The 17530-nt window shown below is 44.4% G+C and overlaps 1 protein-coding gene across 2 annotated transcripts in view; it reads left to right on the forward strand.

Moving 5' to 3' along the window:
• LOC139544398 (WD repeat-containing protein 7-like) overlaps window positions 1–17530 on the forward strand; it is a 371233-nt gene that overhangs the window by 262102 nt on the left and 91601 nt on the right. For both annotated transcript variants that reach the window (XM_071351437.1, XM_071351438.1), the window contains one exon: window positions 1148–1372. In XM_071351437.1, coding sequence (XP_071207538.1) covers window positions 1148–1372 — 225 coding nt within the window. The remainder of the gene's footprint in view (window positions 1–1147; window positions 1373–17530) is intronic.

Here is a 17530-nt window from a genome sequence, read left to right on the forward strand (position 1 = left end):
GTCTTGGCTGTGTGCTTAGGGTCGTTGTCCTGTTGAAAGGTGAACCTTCTCCCCAGTCTGAGGTCCTGAGTTCTCTGAAGCAGGTTTTCATCAAGGATCTCTCTGTACTTTGCTCCGTTCATCTTTCCCTCGATCCTGACTAGTCTCCAAGTCCCTGCTGCTGAAAAACATCCCCACAACATGATGCCACCACCATGCTTCACCATCATGCTTCACCATAGGGATGGTGCCAGGTTTCCTCTAGACGTTACGCTTGGCATTCAGGCCAAAGAGTTCAGTCTTGGTTTCATCAGACCAAATAGTCATGTGTATTCTGGTACTATGCAGCTGCTACTGAATGGTTATGGTAGCATTGGGATTGCTCTAACCCTACCCTCTCTTTCTCCTCTGAAGTTAGGCTTAACACCATAGAGACAATGCTAACACTTGATCTCTCCCTCTGTCTCTCTATCCCTCCCCTCTCTCCCTGCCTTCCTCCCAATCAATTTAAGGGCTTTATTGGCATAGGAAACACATTATTATGTGACCCTGCTGGTCATCTATGAACATTTGAACATCTTGGTTCTGTTATAATCTCCACCCGGCACAGCCAGAAGAGGACTGGCCACCCCTCATAGCCTGGTTCCTCTCTAGGTTTCTTCCTAGGTTTTGGCCTTTCTAGGGAGTTTTTCCCTAGCCACCGTGCTTCTACACCTGCATTGCTTGCTGTTTTGGGGTTTTAGGCTGGGTTTCTGTACAGCACTTTGAGATATCAGCTGATGTAAGAAGGGCTTTATAAATACATCTGATTGATTGATGTTAACATTGCCAAAGAAAGTGAAATAGATCATAAAAAATTAACACTAATCATTACACTCACAAAACAATCCAAATGAATAGAGACATTTCAGATGTCATATTATGTCTATATACAGTGTTGTAACAATAATAGTTAAAGTACAAAAGAGAAAATAAATATGGGTTCTATTTACAATGGTGTTTGTTCTTCACTGGTTGCCCTTTTCTTGTGGCAACAGGTCACACATCTTGCTGCTGTGATGTCACACTGTGGTATTTCACCCAGTAGATATGGCTGTTTATCATTACCAGTTGTTAGTATTGTCACCTGATGCTTTAGACTACCTCTCACTGTGATCTTCTTCTCCAGGCTGTCTGTCCAACCTGCCTCCCAACACCAAGAAGATCTGTAACTCGTACGAGGAGCGTCGTAAACAGGCCACCGCCATCGTCCTGCTGGGAGTCATCGGGGCGGAGTTCGGGGCGGAGCTGGAACCCCCTAAGCTGCCGTCTCGTGCCCGGACCAGTGGACAGGCTCCAGAAGGTTTCGGACTGACTACTGGAGGATCCAACTACTCTCTGGCCAGACACACCTGTGAGTGGATACGTCACCGTGCCCTCTTTCTCTCTCTGTGCTCGGGCACACGTGAGTCTCTCTGTCTCCATAGCCGTCCTTCTATCTCTGTCTCCATAGCCGTCCTTCTATCTCTGTCTCCATATCCGTCCTTCTATCTCTGTCTCCATATCCGTCCTTCTATCTCTGTCTCCATATCCGTCCTTCTATCTCTGTCTCCATATCCGTCCTTCTATCTCTGTCTCCATATCCGTCCTATCTCTGTCTCTCTGTCTCTCTCTCTCTCTCTCTCTCGCCTGCGAGTGGCTGCTTTCTCTCTACAGTATATGTTGTTCTGAGAATATGAGTGGTTATATATCAGAGTAGAGTACTTGGTGACGTTGTGAAGTCAGAGCTTTCAAGAGTTTTAGCCTCGATAGGAATGAATAAGTGACTTATACCATTTTCACACTATTGTGGATGAAATCACACCGTTATGAAACTAAAATACACAATCACTCACTCACTCACACTGACACTCACTCACTCACACTGACAATCACTCACTCACACTGACACTCACTCACTGACACTGACACTCACTCACTGACACTCACTCACTGACACTCACTCACTGACACTCACACTGACACTCACACTGACACTCACTCACTGACACTCACACTGACACTCACTCACTCTCACTGACACTCACTCACTCACTCACACTGACACTCACTCACTCACTCACACTGACACTCACTCACTCACACTGACACTCACTCACTCACACTGACACTCACTCACACTGACACTCACTCACTCACACTGACACTCACTCACTCACTCACACTCACACTGACACTCACTCACTCACACTGACCCTCACTCACTCACACTGACCCTCACTCACTCACACTGACACTCACTCACTCACTCACGCTGATTGTGTTGGAGTGAAGAGCAGGGAAGGCCACATTAATAATCTACCAGGTAGCTAGCTCTCCCTATGGTGTGGCTCTGCGGGTCTCCCCTTCTACCTCTCATTGCCTGGGGTCTCATTTATTCATATTGTTGAAAGTTGAAGTCCCTCTCACCTGCCTGCGTTAGTTAGTTCACCACTCTCACCTGCCTGCGTTAGTTAGTTCACCACTCTCACCTGCCTGCGTTAGTTAGTTCACCACTCTCACCTGCCTGCGTTAGTTAGTTCACCTGTCTCACCTGCCTGCGTTAGTTAGTTCACCACTCTCACCTGCTTGCGTTAGTTAGTTCACCTGTCTCACCTGCCTGCGTTAGTTAGTTCACCACTCTCACCTGCCTGCGTTAGTTAGTTCACCACTCTCACCTGCCTGCGTTAGTTAGTTCACCACTCTCACCTGTATGCGTTAGTTAGTTCACTACTCTCACCTGCCTCCACACCATTCCACATAAAGAACAGTTGAGCCCCGTTGCATCTGTGTTCACAGAGAGGGAAAACATGATGCAGTCAATGCAGAGTTCCCCATTCAGAGCAGAGCCCAGGCTGTCACTCTGCAGAGAGAGAGAGAGCAGACCTACTGAATGGAATGCAGAGTTCCTCATTCAGAGCAGAGCCCAGGCTGTCACTCTGCAGAGAGAGAGAGAGCAGACCTACTGAATGGAATGCAGAGTTCCTCATTCAGAGCAGAGCCCAGGCTGTCACTCTGCAGAGAGAGAGAGAGCAGACCTACTGAATGGAATGCAGAGTTCCCCATTCAGAGCAGAGCCCAGGCTGTCACTCTGCAGAGAGAGAGAGCAGACCTACTGAATGGAATGCAGAGTTCCCCATTCAGAGCAGAGCCCAGGCTGTCACTCTGCAGAGAGAGAGAGAGCAGACCTACTGAATGGAATGCAGAGTTCCCCATTCAGAGCAGAGCCCAGGCTGTCACCCTGCAGAGAGAGAGAGAGCAGACCTACTGAATGGAATGAATGAATGCTTGATTTGTCGGGCTGCTCCTGACTTGGTGAGTCAACAGTGCCTTGGTTAGAAACACCCACAAAGGGAGAGGCAGGCAGGGAGCCTCCTGGTCTCAAGGATGCTTACATTCCTCCTGGCTGTCTGGAGAGAGAGGAAGGTGAGAGAGAGAGGAGGGGAGGGGGGATAGGGAGGAGGGGAGAGAGAGCGGGGGAGGAGGAGGAGGAGAGAGAGAGCGGGGGAAGGGGGGGAAGAGGGCGAGAGAGAACGAGGGAGGAGGGGGGGGAGTAGAGAGAGGAGGGGGAGAGCGAGAGGGGTGGGGGAATAGAGAGGGGTGGGGGGATAGAGAGAGGGGGATGGAGAGAGAGGGGGGGTAGAGAGGGAGGGGAGAGAGAGGGGATGGGGAATAGAGAGAGAGAGAGGGGAAGGGGGGATAGAGAGAGAATACAGGGCATATTGGAATGCAAACATTGCCACCACTTTGATCCTCTGAGCTGTCAATCAAACCGGAGAAAAAACAGAGTCGGGAAGAAGAGGGTGAAGGGGATGGTATGTGAATACTGATGTCTCTATGGAAGTGGAATGGCTGTGTTGTTGTGCTAACTCCATGGTAAAATAATGTGGAGAAGGACTGCTTAGTAAAAGTATTAAAAAATATATATATATCATTTTTTATCTCTGTTTAGTGAGAATATGCATTTGGTTTGAAGCCGATAAATAAAGGAAATTCACATGAGCACCACAATATCTATTCCACCCATGCTCTACCAAGGTTTTCTAGCACCCAGCGTTGACCTACTACAATAGCTATGTTGGTATTGTACTTCACTGTGTAGGCAGGTTGTTTACGATTCAAACCTTCCCAAACAGCCTGATTCATTCTCATAGAGGAGGTGCTTCCACAGTAATGTGATTTATACCACAGACAAGTTAATGTATTGGATTCTTCACACACCACAGAAAGACATTGTCCCATTGTGCTACCTTTTCATGCTTTTACCCTTACAAGACCATCAGGCTCGATTGAGCTGTTTTGTCTTGTAATAATGTGGTGCATGCCTGTATTTCCTTAAACCTCGTATTTTAGCAATACATCATAATAAAATCCTATGTTGGTCAGTAGGTGCCTAACAGTTATGTGATGTGGTGGCCACAGTAGAGACTGTCTACCTTCCTGATTTCTGTAACTGTTGGCTTACCTGTGTAATATTGACATAAGGTTAGCTTACCTGTGTAATATGGACATAAGGTTAGCTTACCTGTGTAATATGGACATAAGGTTAGCTTACCTGTGTAATATGGACATAAGACTAGCTTACCTGTGTAATATGGACATAAGGTTAGCTTACCTGTGTAATATGGACATAAGACTAGCTTACCTGTGTAATATGGACATAAGACTAGCTTACCTGTGTAATATGGACATAAGACTAGCTTACCTGTGTAATATGGACATAAGGTTAGCTTACCTGTGTAATATGGACATAAGACTAGCTTACCTGTGTAATATGGACATAAGACTAGCTTACCTGTGTAATATGGACATAAGACTAGCTTACCTGTGTAATATGGACATAAGGTTAGCTTACCTGTGTAATATGGACATAAGACTAGCTTACCTGTGTAATATGGACATAAGACTAGCTTACCTGTGTAATATGGACATAAGACTAGCTTACCTGTGTAATATGGACATAAGACTAGCTTACCTGTGTAATATGGACATAAGACTAGCTTACCTGTGTAACATGGACATAAGGTTAGCTTACCTGTGTAATATGGACATAAGGTTAGCTTACCTGTGTAATATGGACATAAGACTAGCTTACCTGTGTAATATGGACATAAGGTTAGCTTACCTGTGTAATATGGACATAAGACTAGCTTACCTGTGTAATATGGACATAAGGTTAGCTTACCTGTGTAATATGGACATAAGGTTAGCTTACCTGTGTAATATGGACATAAGGTTAGCTTACCTGTGTAATATGGACATAAGGTTAGCTTACCTGTGTAATATGGACATAAGGTTAGCTTACCTGTGTAATATGGACATAAGGTTAGCTTACCTGTGTAATATGGACATAAGGTTAGCTTACCTGTGTAATATGGACATAAGGTTAGCTTACCTGTGTAATATTGACATAAGACTAGCTTACCTGTGTAATATGGACATAAGGTTAGCTTACCTGTGTAATATGGACATAAGGTTAGCTTACCTGTGTAATATGGACATAAGACTAGCTTACCTGTGTAATATGGACATAAGACTAGCTTACCTGTGTAATATGGACATAAGACTAGCTTACCTGTGTAATATGGACATAAGGTTAGCTTACCTGTGTAATATGGACATAAGACTAGCTTACCTGTGTAATATGGACATAAGGTTAGCTTACCTGTGTAATATGGACATAAGGTTAGCTTACCTGTGTAATATGGACATAAGGTTAGCTTACCTGTGTAATATGGACATAAGGTTAGCTTACCTGTGTAATATGGACATAAGACTAGCTTACCTGTGTAATATGGACATAAGGTTAGCTTACCTGTGTAATATGGACATAAGGTTAGCTTACCTGTGTAATATGGACATAAGGTTAGCTTACCTGTGTAATATGGACATAAGGTTAGCTTACCTGTGTAATATGGACATAAGGTTAGCTTACCTGTGTAATATGGACATAAGGTTAGCTTACCTGTGTAATATGGACATAAGGTTAGCTTACCTGTGTAATATGGACATAAGGTTAGCTTACCTGTGTAATATGGACATAAGACTAGCTTACCTGTGTAATATGGACATAAGGTTAGCTTACCTGTGTAATATGGACATAAGGTTAGCTTACCTGTGTAATATGGACATAAGGTTAGCTTACCTGTGTAATATGGACATAAGGTTAGCTTACCTGTGTAATATGGACATAAGGTTAGCTTACCTGTGTAATAGAACTGCCCCTACTGACTTTCAGGCTATGCCCCCCCCCCCCCAAAAAAAACTTGCCATCCCAACCCTCCCACTTACCACTGACTTCTCTGGTAAATACTCTGTTAAGGGGGAAATGATGCTTGATACGATTGTGATTTGTTGTCGTCTCTTAAGGTTAAATGCGTCTCTGGATAAAAGCGTCTACTAATTTGACTAACATGTCAATGACACGTTACACGGTACCTCTCCCATGCATCACACTGGCACAGCACAGCCATTACCACACACACACACACAGGTATGTTTCTAGTTATTAACAAGATCATAATCGTCTTGGACACGTAAAAAGTTTGTCCTAAAGGAGAATATATTTCTGAAGAGACCACGCACAGCCAGATTGCTCAAGATTGACATCAAATTGTATTGGTCACATATACACATGAAATTGGACATTTGTCCATGGCCCCTGAGGACATCGGGAAATGGCTTCAAACCTGCCACTAGGGGCAAATCAAATCCAAAATCAAATTAAATTGTGTTGGTCACATACACATGGTTAGCAGATGTTAATGCGAGTGTAGTGAAATGCTTGTGCTTCTAGTTCCGACAATGCAGTAATAACCAACGAGTAATCTAACCTAACAATTCCACAACTACTACCTTATACACACACGTGTAAAGGGATAAAGAATATGTACATAAAGATATATGAATGAGTGATGGTACAGAACGGCATAGGCAAGATGCAGTAGATGGTATAGAGTACAGTATATACATATGAGATGAGTAATGTAGGGTATGTAAACATAAAGTGGCATAGTTTAAAGTGGCTAGTGATACATGTATTACATAAAGATGGCAAGATGCAGTAGATGATATAGAGTACCGTATATACATATGAGATGAGTAATGTAGGGTATGAACCGTGAACACTATTACCATCAAGTAGGCTTGGGTTTTTTTAGGGTGTTGTGGACGGACGTAACCCCATGACTCTGGTACCGAAGGTCTCGTGTTAAATCCCAGTGGTAGAAAATATCTGTGCAGCGACGTTCCCCATCCAACCTGACAGATCATGAGAGGATGTACATTATACCAAACCTTAACGTAACCATTCGGCGTGAATACCTAAACAGTCATGTTTTAACCCTATCCAAAAACCTTAACCTTTTTAACGTTAAAATTTAGATCAACTTTGAAATGTGACTTTTGAATTAAAGTGCAAACTTAAAACGTATAACACTGCGAGAGCGGAGTTGTACCACATCCCTTCATACAGACAGATAGAGACCTATAGTCCCAGCCACTCCACCGGTCCTTGGTCTCCAAACCCAATAATCAATAATAAGTCCTCCAGTCTCCGTGGTGATGGCGTGCTGGGGAGGAGTCTGCCATAGATTATTAATGTGATTGGCTCTGTGTGTACTCATCTAGGCTCCGACCCACAATCCTCTGTGTGTGCTGCATCCCGAATCGCACCCCTATCCCCTTTGTAGTGCACTATATAAGGGAATAGGGTTCCATTTTAGGATGCACTCGGAGTAGAAGATCTGTACTGCGCCCCGGCCAATATCCCGTCTAACAGCAGAACAATATATATTTCTGATCCCCCCCCCCCCCCCCGGGGGGGCAGAGCCTTTATCAAGTGTGTACGGTAATATCTTTCTACATCATTGGAACTGTGTGACCAGCAACTAAGCAAAACACCATGGCGTAAAGAGAAGGGAACAAAGAGAGGGTTGTGATGATGCTGGTCCTTCTATATAGACTGAGTAGTGTACTAAACATTAAGAACACCTTCCTAATATTGAGTTGCACCCACCCCCACCACCAACCCCAAAAGGTGTTGAAAGCGTTCCACAGGGATGCTGGCCCATGTTGACTCCAATTCTTCCCACAGTTGTGGTCAAGTTGGCTGGATGTCCCTTTATGGTGGTGGACCGTTCTTGATACACACGGGAAACTGGTGCGTCTGGCACCTACTACTATACCTCGCTACAAAAACACTTTGAACAAATGTACCAGACCAACAACCAACTCAGTACATACAACGAAGCTCTCCGTCCTAACAAAGGAACACTGGCTTTTCAAGCTGCAAAATGAGTCGGTAATTGCAGATAGCTGTATCCCCTAACGAGAGGGTGGTGTCAGAGCGCCAATTAGTGATGGACCGACCAATCAGCTGCTTTGGAATCCAGGAAGCCATCCTGAAATACAGACATACAAACACATATAAACCCCCCACAACAACACAGAAACAGGGGTACGTAACAATCGTTGTATGAGCACTACATGCCGTCACCTTGTTGATTTCTCTGATTCTTTACTTGGTGCCTTTTAAAGGTGCAATCTGCAATAGTTATGACGGTTCAACGATTATGTCAGTTAATGGTATTTACAAAAAAAAGCGGGGCTGCTGTTTTGGCTGGGGGAAAAAGCTAGCTGACCATATTTAGTAGACTGATCGATTGTTTGGTCAACAAAGCTTTCTTTGGTTGAGCAGTCATTTGTTTTCCCAGAAGACACCGGTCTGATTGTCGCTGGTCTTGGGGATGGCACAGTACAACACTCAAAATCATGTGATAATGAAATCGTACATGATGAATACAGAGCATTCGGAAAGTATTCAGACCCCTTGACTTTTTCCACATTTTGTTACGTTACACAGCCTTAATTCTAAAATTGATTAAATAAAATAAAAATCCTCAGCAATCTAAACACATTACTCTATAAATAACAAAATAACAAAGCAAAAGTTACTAGAAATGTTTGCAAATGTATTAAAAAATAAAACACAGAAATACTTGCCATCACACAGCATACGAGAGATTCATGCTTTGAAATGTAATGAAGCGTTTTTAGTTTAAAAAATTAAATATCAAAGGGAGCTTTGAATAACTAGCCTAAACAATAAATAAATCGTAATTCACGAATGCATTACAAACTGTTCTTAGTCTGCTGTAATAAAAGGCGTTAGATATATATATATATACAGTGGGGAGAACAAGTATTTGATACACTGCCGATTTTGAAGGTTTTCCTACTTACAAAGCATGTAGAGGTCTGTAATTTTTATCATAGGTACACTTCAACTGTGAGAGACGGAATCTAAAACAAAAATCCAGAAAATCACATTGTATGATTTTTAAGTAATTAATTTGCATTTTATTGCATGACATAAGTATTTGATACATCAGAAAAGCAGAACTTAATATTTGGTACAGAAACCTTTGTTTGCAATTACAAAGATCATACGTTTCCTGTAGTTATTGACCAGGTTTGCACACACTGCAGCAGGGATTTTGGCCCACTCCTCCATACATACCATCTCCAGATCCTTCAGGTTTCGGGGCTGTCGCTGGGCAATACGGACGTTCAGCTCCCTCCAAAGATTTTCTATTGGGTTCAGGTCTGGAGACTGGCTAGGCCACTCCAGGACCTTGAGATGCTTCTTACGGAGCCACTCCTTAGTTGCCCTGGCTGTGTGTTTCGGGTCGTTGTCATGCTGGAAGATCCAGCCACGACCCATCTTCAATGCTCTTACTGAGGGAAGGAGGTTTTTGGCCAAGATCTCGCGATACATGGCCCCATCCATCCTCCCCTCAATACGGTGCAGTCGTCCTGTCCCCTTTGCAGAAAAGCATCCCCAAAGAATGATGTTTCCACCTCCATGCTTCACGGTTGGGATGGTGTTCTTGGGGTTGTACTCAACCTTCTTCTTCCTCCAAACACGGCGAGTGGAGTTTAGACCAAAAAGCTCTATTTTTGTCTCATCAGACCACATGACCTTCTCCCATTCCTCCTCTGGATCATCCAGATGGTCATTGGCAAACTTCAGACGGGCCTGGACATGCACTGGCTTGAGCAGGGGGACCTTGCGTGCGCTGCAGGATTTCAATCCATGACAGCGTAGTGTGTTACTAATGGTTTTCTTTGAGACTGTGGTCCCAGCTCTCTTCAGGTCATTGACCAGGTCCTGCCGTGTAGTTCTGGGCTGATCCCTCACCTTCCTTATGATCATTGATGCCCCACGAGGTGAGATCTTGCATGGAGCCCCAGACCGAGGGTGATTGACCGTCATCTTGAACTTCTTCCATTTTCTAATAATTGCGCCAACAGTTGTTGCCTTCTCACCAAGCTGCTTGCCTATTGTCCTGTAGCCCATCCCAGCCTTGTGCAGGTCTACAATTTTATCCCTGATGTCCTTACACAGCTCTCTGGTCTTGGCCATTGTGGAGAGGTTGGAGTCTGTTTGATTGAGTGGGTGGACAGGTGTCTTTTATACAGGTAACGAGTTCAAACAGGTGCAGTTAATACAGGTAATGAGTGGAGAACAGGAGGGCTTCTTAAAGAAAAACTAACAGGTCTGTGAGAGCCGGAATTCTTACTGGTTGGTAGGTGATCAAATACTTATGTCATGCAATAAAATGCAAATTAATTATTTAAAAATCATACAATATGATTTTCTGGATTTTTGTTTTAGATTCCGTCTCTCACAGTTGAAGTGTACCTATGATAAAAATTACAGACCTCTACATGCTTTGTAAGTAGGAAAACCTGCAAAATCGGCAGTGTATCAAATACTTGTTCTCCCCACTGTATATATATATTGTTTGTGTTAGAACAGACTCTCTGGTTCACTTCTTTATTTAGTGTTGTTTACGCTGTTCCAGATTGTCAGAGAGATTTATAATATTGTAATCTAATAGCCCATGTTTGGAGCACATAATACTCACACAACGCTTGTTCCTATAGAGGATGGATGAGAAGCAATGATGTCATAATTATCTATTCTTTATCTGTATCTCCAGTAGTTTCCACAACTAAGTTAAATGTCTTCCACACGTCTGACTTCCCCTTTCCCTCCTGGACAACCAGTAAACATTTTCTCGTTTTTCAGTGTCTTTTTCACGTCCTCCACATCCATTTTTGCTGTCAGGTGTTTCGGTGTTTGTTATAACCAATTAATGTGCTTATGATGGGCTATTGTTCAGGTCCTATTGGTCACATGCATGGAGACGCTGACATGTTTCACGTAAAGAGAGCTAGGGTTGAGGAAATAAGGAATGAGGAAATAAGGAATGTGTTTTTTTTCTAGACATATTAGGGAGTTATGTAACAGAACTTTTCAGTCAGAAACAAATAAGAAAACTAAAATGGCTGAAATGATGTCACAGCTTCAGCATGGACAGAGCAGGACGACTCTCGGTCGACCCAAGATAAAAAAAAAAGATAAAAAAATCCCCCGTCGAGGTGACAGCCCTAGTGGTTTTAGATAGCGGAGATTGAAATGGTTTTGGAAAATAACTATTAGCTCCGTTGGGAGAAATATTTCTAAACATTGTTGTGACCATCAACTGAAGACATTGATTGCAGTTATCTCATGAATAATTGAAGCTGTTGTAATAATGTTGTATTAGATCATATAGGAGCGGAGTGTTTTGACGTTTTAGGCTTTTCACTTCACTGTTAAATGACAGTCATCTACTTGAAGCAGCCCTACTCTGCTCACCATCTAAAATACACAGGAACTTATGGAGAAAGACAGCTTGTGAATTGTCTCTGGTTACAATGATGACGCTGTCTCTCCAACAGATCTATGGAACACACACACACACACACACACACACACACACACACACACACGCAGGTCTGTGCTATGATGAGGTACTGGCAGGGATGAATTGCCTTAGACAAGCCTGAGCCAGAGGCCAAGAATTATCCATCAGGCTAACAAGGACGTACTGGGTTGGAGGGAGAAACTCCTGTCTCTCGTTCTCTCTGTCTCGGTCTCTCTGTCTGTCTCTCTCTCTCTCTGTCTCTCTCTCGGTCTCTCTCTGCTGTCTATCACTAGCTAACAGGAGACTGCTTTCTATCACTAGCTAACAGGAGACTGCTATCTATCACTAGCTAACAGGAGACTGCTATCTATCACTAGCTAACAGGAGACTGCTATCTATCACTAGCTAACAGGAGACTGCTATCTATCACTAGCTAACAGGAGACTGCTATCTATCACTAGCTAACAGGAGACTGCTATCTATCACTAGCTAACAGCAGACTGCTATCTATCACTATCTAACAGCAGACTACTATCTATCACTAGCTAACAGGAGACTACTATCTATCACTAGCTAACAGGAGACTACTATCTATCACTAGCTAACAGGAGACTGCTATCTGTCACTAGCTAACAGCAGACTGCTATCTATCACTAGCTAACAGGAGACTGCTTTCTATCACTAGCTAACAGGAGACTGCTATCTATCACTAGCTAACAGGAGACTGCTATCTATCACTAGCTAACAGCAGACTGCTATCTATCACTAGCTAACAGGAGACTGCTATCTATCACTAGCTAACAGCAGACTGCTATCTATCACTAGCTAACAGGAGACTGCTAACAGGAGACTGCTATCTATCACTGGCTAACAGGAGAATGCTATCTATCACTAGCTAACAGCAGACTGCTATCTATCACTAGCTAACAGCAGACTGCTATCTATCACTAGCTAACAGCAGACTGCTATCTATCACTAGCTAACATCAGACTGCTATCTATCACTAGCTAACAGGAGACTGCTATCTATCACTAGCTAACAGGAGACTGCTATCTATCACTAGCGAACAGCAGACTGCTATCTATCACTAGCTAACAGCAGACTGCTATCTATCACTAGCTAACAGGAGACTGCTATCTATCACTAGCTAACAGGAGACTGCTATCTATCACTAGCTAATAGGAGACTGCTATCTATCACTAGCTAACAGGAGACTGCTTTCTATCACTAGCTAACAGGAGACTGCTATCTATCACTAGCTAACAGGAGACTGCTATCTATCACTAGCTAACAGCAGACTGCTATCTATCACTAGCTAACAGCAGACTGCTATATATCACTAGCTAACAGCAGACTGCTATCTATCACTAGCTAACAGCAGACTGCTATCTATCACTAGCTAACAGCAGACTGCTATCTATCACTAGCTAACAGGAGACTGCTATCTATCACTAGCTAACAGGAGACTGCTATCTATCACTAGCTAACAGCAGACTGCTATCTATCACTATCTAACAGCAGACTACTATCTATCACTAGCTAACAGGAGACTACTATCTATCACTAGCTAACAGGAGACTACTATCTATCACTAGCTAACAGGAGACTGCTATCTGTCACTAGCTAACAGCAGACTGCTATCTATCACTAGCTAACAGGAGACTGCTTTCTATCACTAGCTAACAGGAGACTGCTATCTATCACTAGCTAACAGGAGACTGCTATCTATCACTAGCTAACAGCAGACTGCTATCTATCACTAGCTAACAGGAGACTGCTATCTATCACTAGCTAACAGCAGACTGCTATCTATCACTAGCTAACAGGAGACTGCTAACAGGAGACTGCTATCTATCACTGGCTAACAGGAGAATGCTATCTATCACTAGCTAACAGCAGACTGCTATCTATCACTAGCTAACAGCAGACTGCTATCTATCACTAGCTAACAGCAGACTGCTATCTATCACTAGCTAACATCAGACTGCTATCTATCACTAGCTAACAGGAGACTGCTATCTATCACTAGCTAACAGGAGACTGCTATCTATCACTAGCGAACAGCAGACTGCTATCTATCACTAGCTAACAGCAGACTGCTATCTATCACTAGCTAACAGGAGACTGCTATCTATCACTAGCTAACAGGAGACTGCTATCTATCACTAGCTAATAGGAGACTGCTATCTATCACTAGCTAACAGGAGACTGCTTTCTATCACTAGCTAACAGGAGACTGCTATCTATCACTAGCTAACAGGAGACTGCTATCTATCACTAGCTAACAGCAGACTGCTATCTATCACTAGCTAACAGCAGACTGCTATATATCACTAGCTAACAGCAGACTGCTATCTATCACTAGCTAACAGCAGACTGCTATCTATCACTAGCTAACAGCAGACTGCTATCTATCACTAGCTAACAGGAGACTGCTATCTATCACTAGCTAACAGCAGACTGCTATCTATCACTAGCTAACAGCAGACTGCTATCTATCACTAGCTAACAGGAGAATGCTATCTATCACTAGCTAACAGGAGACTACTATCTATCACTAGCGAACAGCAGACTGCTATCTATCACTAGCTAACAGGAGACTGCTATCTATCACTAGCTAACAGCAGACTGCTATCTGTCACTAGCTAACAGTAGACTGCTATCTGTCACTAGCTAACAGTAGACTGCTATCTGTCACTAGCTAACAGGAGACTACTATCTATCACTAGCTAACAGGAGACTGCTATCTATCACTAGCTAACAGCAGACTGCTATCTATCACTAGCTAACAGCAGACTGCTATCTATCACTAGCTAACAGCAGACTGCTATCTATCACTAGCTAACAGCACACACACACTGTGGTCTGAAGTAAAGATATTTCACACACTCTGAGATTTCTTGTTTTGTAGAGCTGAGAGGACAGTAGGTGTCCTGTCTCTCTCTGTCCTGTCTGAGCCTCTGTCTCTCTCGCGCTCTCTGTTTCTCTTGCGCTCTCTGTCTCTCTGTCTCTCTCGCGTTCTCTGTCTCTCTCTCGCGTTCTCTGTCTCTCTCTCGCGTTCTCTGTCTCTCTCTCGCGTTCTCTGTCTCTCTCTCGCGTTCTCTGTCTCTCTCTCGCGTTCTCTGTCTCTCTCTCGCGTTCTCTGTCTCTCTCTCGCGTTCTCTGTCTCTCTCTCGCGTTCTCTGTCTCTCTCTCGCGCTCTCTGTCTCTCTCTCGCGTTCTCTGTCTCTCTCTCGCGCTCTCTGTCTCTCTCTCGCGCTCTCTGTCTCTCTCTCTCGCGCTCTCTGTCTCTCTCTCTCTCTCTCTGTCTCTCTCTCTATGTCTCTCTGTCTCTCTCTCTCTATGTCTCTCTGTCTCTCTCGCGCTCTCTGTCTCGCGCTCTCTGTCTCTGTCTCTCTCGCTCTCTGTCTCTTGCTGTCCCCATACCTCTGTCTGTCTCTCGCTCTCTGTCTCTCGCTCGCTGTCCCCGTACCTCTGTCTCACTCTGTCTCTCGCTCTCTCATCGCTGTCTCTGTCTGCCAGACGGTTGGTTGAGGATTGCAACCTTTTGGCTAAGTGTATTCATGTTATATAATAACAACTCTGCTCCATACGACCAGTTGTAGAGAGAGGAGGGCAAGCTAGAGGTCAGACATGGAGTACATTCTGTGTCTACTCCTACTAATGCTGTGAAATATACTAAACATATTATAATAAAAACCTTTAACAAGATGTAGTCCTTAAGGTTATGATATTGTATTTGAATAAACCTTCTGTATTTAGTTTCCTGTGTTTCTACCATAAGGTCATTCAATACAGAGTCTTGTCTTTGAGAGTTCAGACTATAGAATGACATCTAGAATGTAGGGCTGGGACGATATCGGGGGATACTGCTTAGTATCGTGGCAATGAAACATAACACAAAGTGGATTTAACTTCTTTTCGGACAACAGCTGAAATGCTGTAAACAGACAGACATTATGTCGTGATCCAGAGTCATATGTATTTATTTTCCAACGTATACACACAATATTTGACGTAGAGCAGGTATAAAGGACCAACGAGTTCGGTCTGCTTTGTGTTCTATGTTCGACATGCAGAAAATATGTTGATACTCGTCACAGCCCAACAAGAATATCTTCTGACTCTGTATTGAATGTGTATGAAAGGTATCCTTGGATACCGGAGGAGGGCTCTATTGTTTGTTGCTGTGGTTACGGTACTGCTGTCTGTCTCCTGATGTTTTGTCAGTCCTGTCTGTTGAAGGCCATCCCTCTCTCTCTGATTCTAGCTCTTTTCTTCTCTACATCTGTATGTTCGAGGGTCAGGTGTCTCTCTTCTCTCTCTCTCTCTTCCCCCATGTGGCCTGAGACGCCCTGCCAGACCCTTTCAATTAGTACATTACCCGGGGCAGTCCCTCTGCACACACCGCACACACACACACACCACACACACACGCACACACTGCGCACACACACACACACATACAAACCACATTTCAGTGTCTGCGGGAAATCTGAGCTCTCGTAATTTTGATGTAAACAATTCCAGAAAATGCTCAGCCATCAGTTGAGGTTGATAATGTCTGTAAAACATTTTCTGGAATTGTTTTATTTGGTCCGCCTGAGCAAATTGTATTTTATTTTTAAATGTTTTATTGTTGGACATTAAAATAGTGTAAAAACACCAGGAAATCATCTCAGAATGATTTACATTTTGTAAATCTGTTCCAAAGTATTTCCACGCAGAATATGTGATCATATACAAATGTAAGCAAGGTTTGAAATGATTCTGTTTTAGTCAAATACTATATCTGTTTGGGCATCTTGCGGTCAATTTGCAGTCTAAAAATGATCTGTAATTATGTTCCGTCCCCCTGATCATTCGCTCAAGAAAGAATCAGTTGAATCTAGTTGATGATCCCTGGTCTACAGTAACAGTGGAGCCTCCAGGCAGCCCTCCAGTAACAGAGGAGCCTCCAGGCAGCCCTCCAGTAACGGAGGAGCCTCCAGTAACGGAGGAGCCTCCAGGCAGCCCTCCAGTAACAGAGGAGCCTCCAGGCAGCCCTCCAGTAACAGAGGAGCCTCCAGGTAGCCCTCCAGTAACAGAGGAGCCTCCAGGCAGCCCTCCGGTAACGGAGGAGCTTCCGGGCAGCCCTCCAGTAACAGAGGAGCCTCCAGGTAGCCCTCCAGTAACAGAGGAGCCTCCGGGCAGCCCTCCGGTAACGGAGGAGCCTCCGGGCAGCCCTCCGGTAACGGAGGAGCCTCCAGGCAGCCCTCCGGTAACGGAGGAGCCTCCAGGCAGCCCTCCGGTAACGGAGGAGCCTCCAGGCAGCCCTCCGGTAACGGAGGAGCCTCCAGGCAGCCCTCCGGTAACGGAGGAGCCTCCAGGCAGCCCTCCGGTAACGGAGGAGCCTCCAGGCAGCCCTCCGGTAACGGAGGGGCCTCCAGGCAGCCCTCCGGTAACGGAGGAGCCTCCAGGCAGCCCTCTAGTAACGGAGGAGCCTCCAGGCAGCCCTCTAGTAACGGAGGAGTCTCCAGGTGTACGGCGTGGTTGTTTGAGGGGCCCCCCAGGTGACAGGACAGTATGTTGTGTGTGTGTGGTGTTAGAGAACAGTGTGTGGGCTCCCTGGTCTCTTAGTGATGATGTAAGTGCAGCTAGTGTGTGACTACAAACATCCCAGTCTGTCTTTGTAGTGTGTCATGCAGTGTGTGTGTGTGTGAGAGAGCGAGAGAGAGCATTGTAGCGTGTGTGCCAGCGAGCCTGTGGGGGCTTCCATCCTATGCCCTGCGGCCCCA

The sequence above is a fragment of the Salvelinus alpinus genome, chromosome 18, assembly GCF_045679555.1.
Source record: "Salvelinus alpinus chromosome 18, SLU_Salpinus.1, whole genome shotgun sequence".
In the NCBI taxonomy this organism is placed as follows: domain Eukaryota; kingdom Metazoa; phylum Chordata; class Actinopteri; order Salmoniformes; family Salmonidae; genus Salvelinus; species Salvelinus alpinus.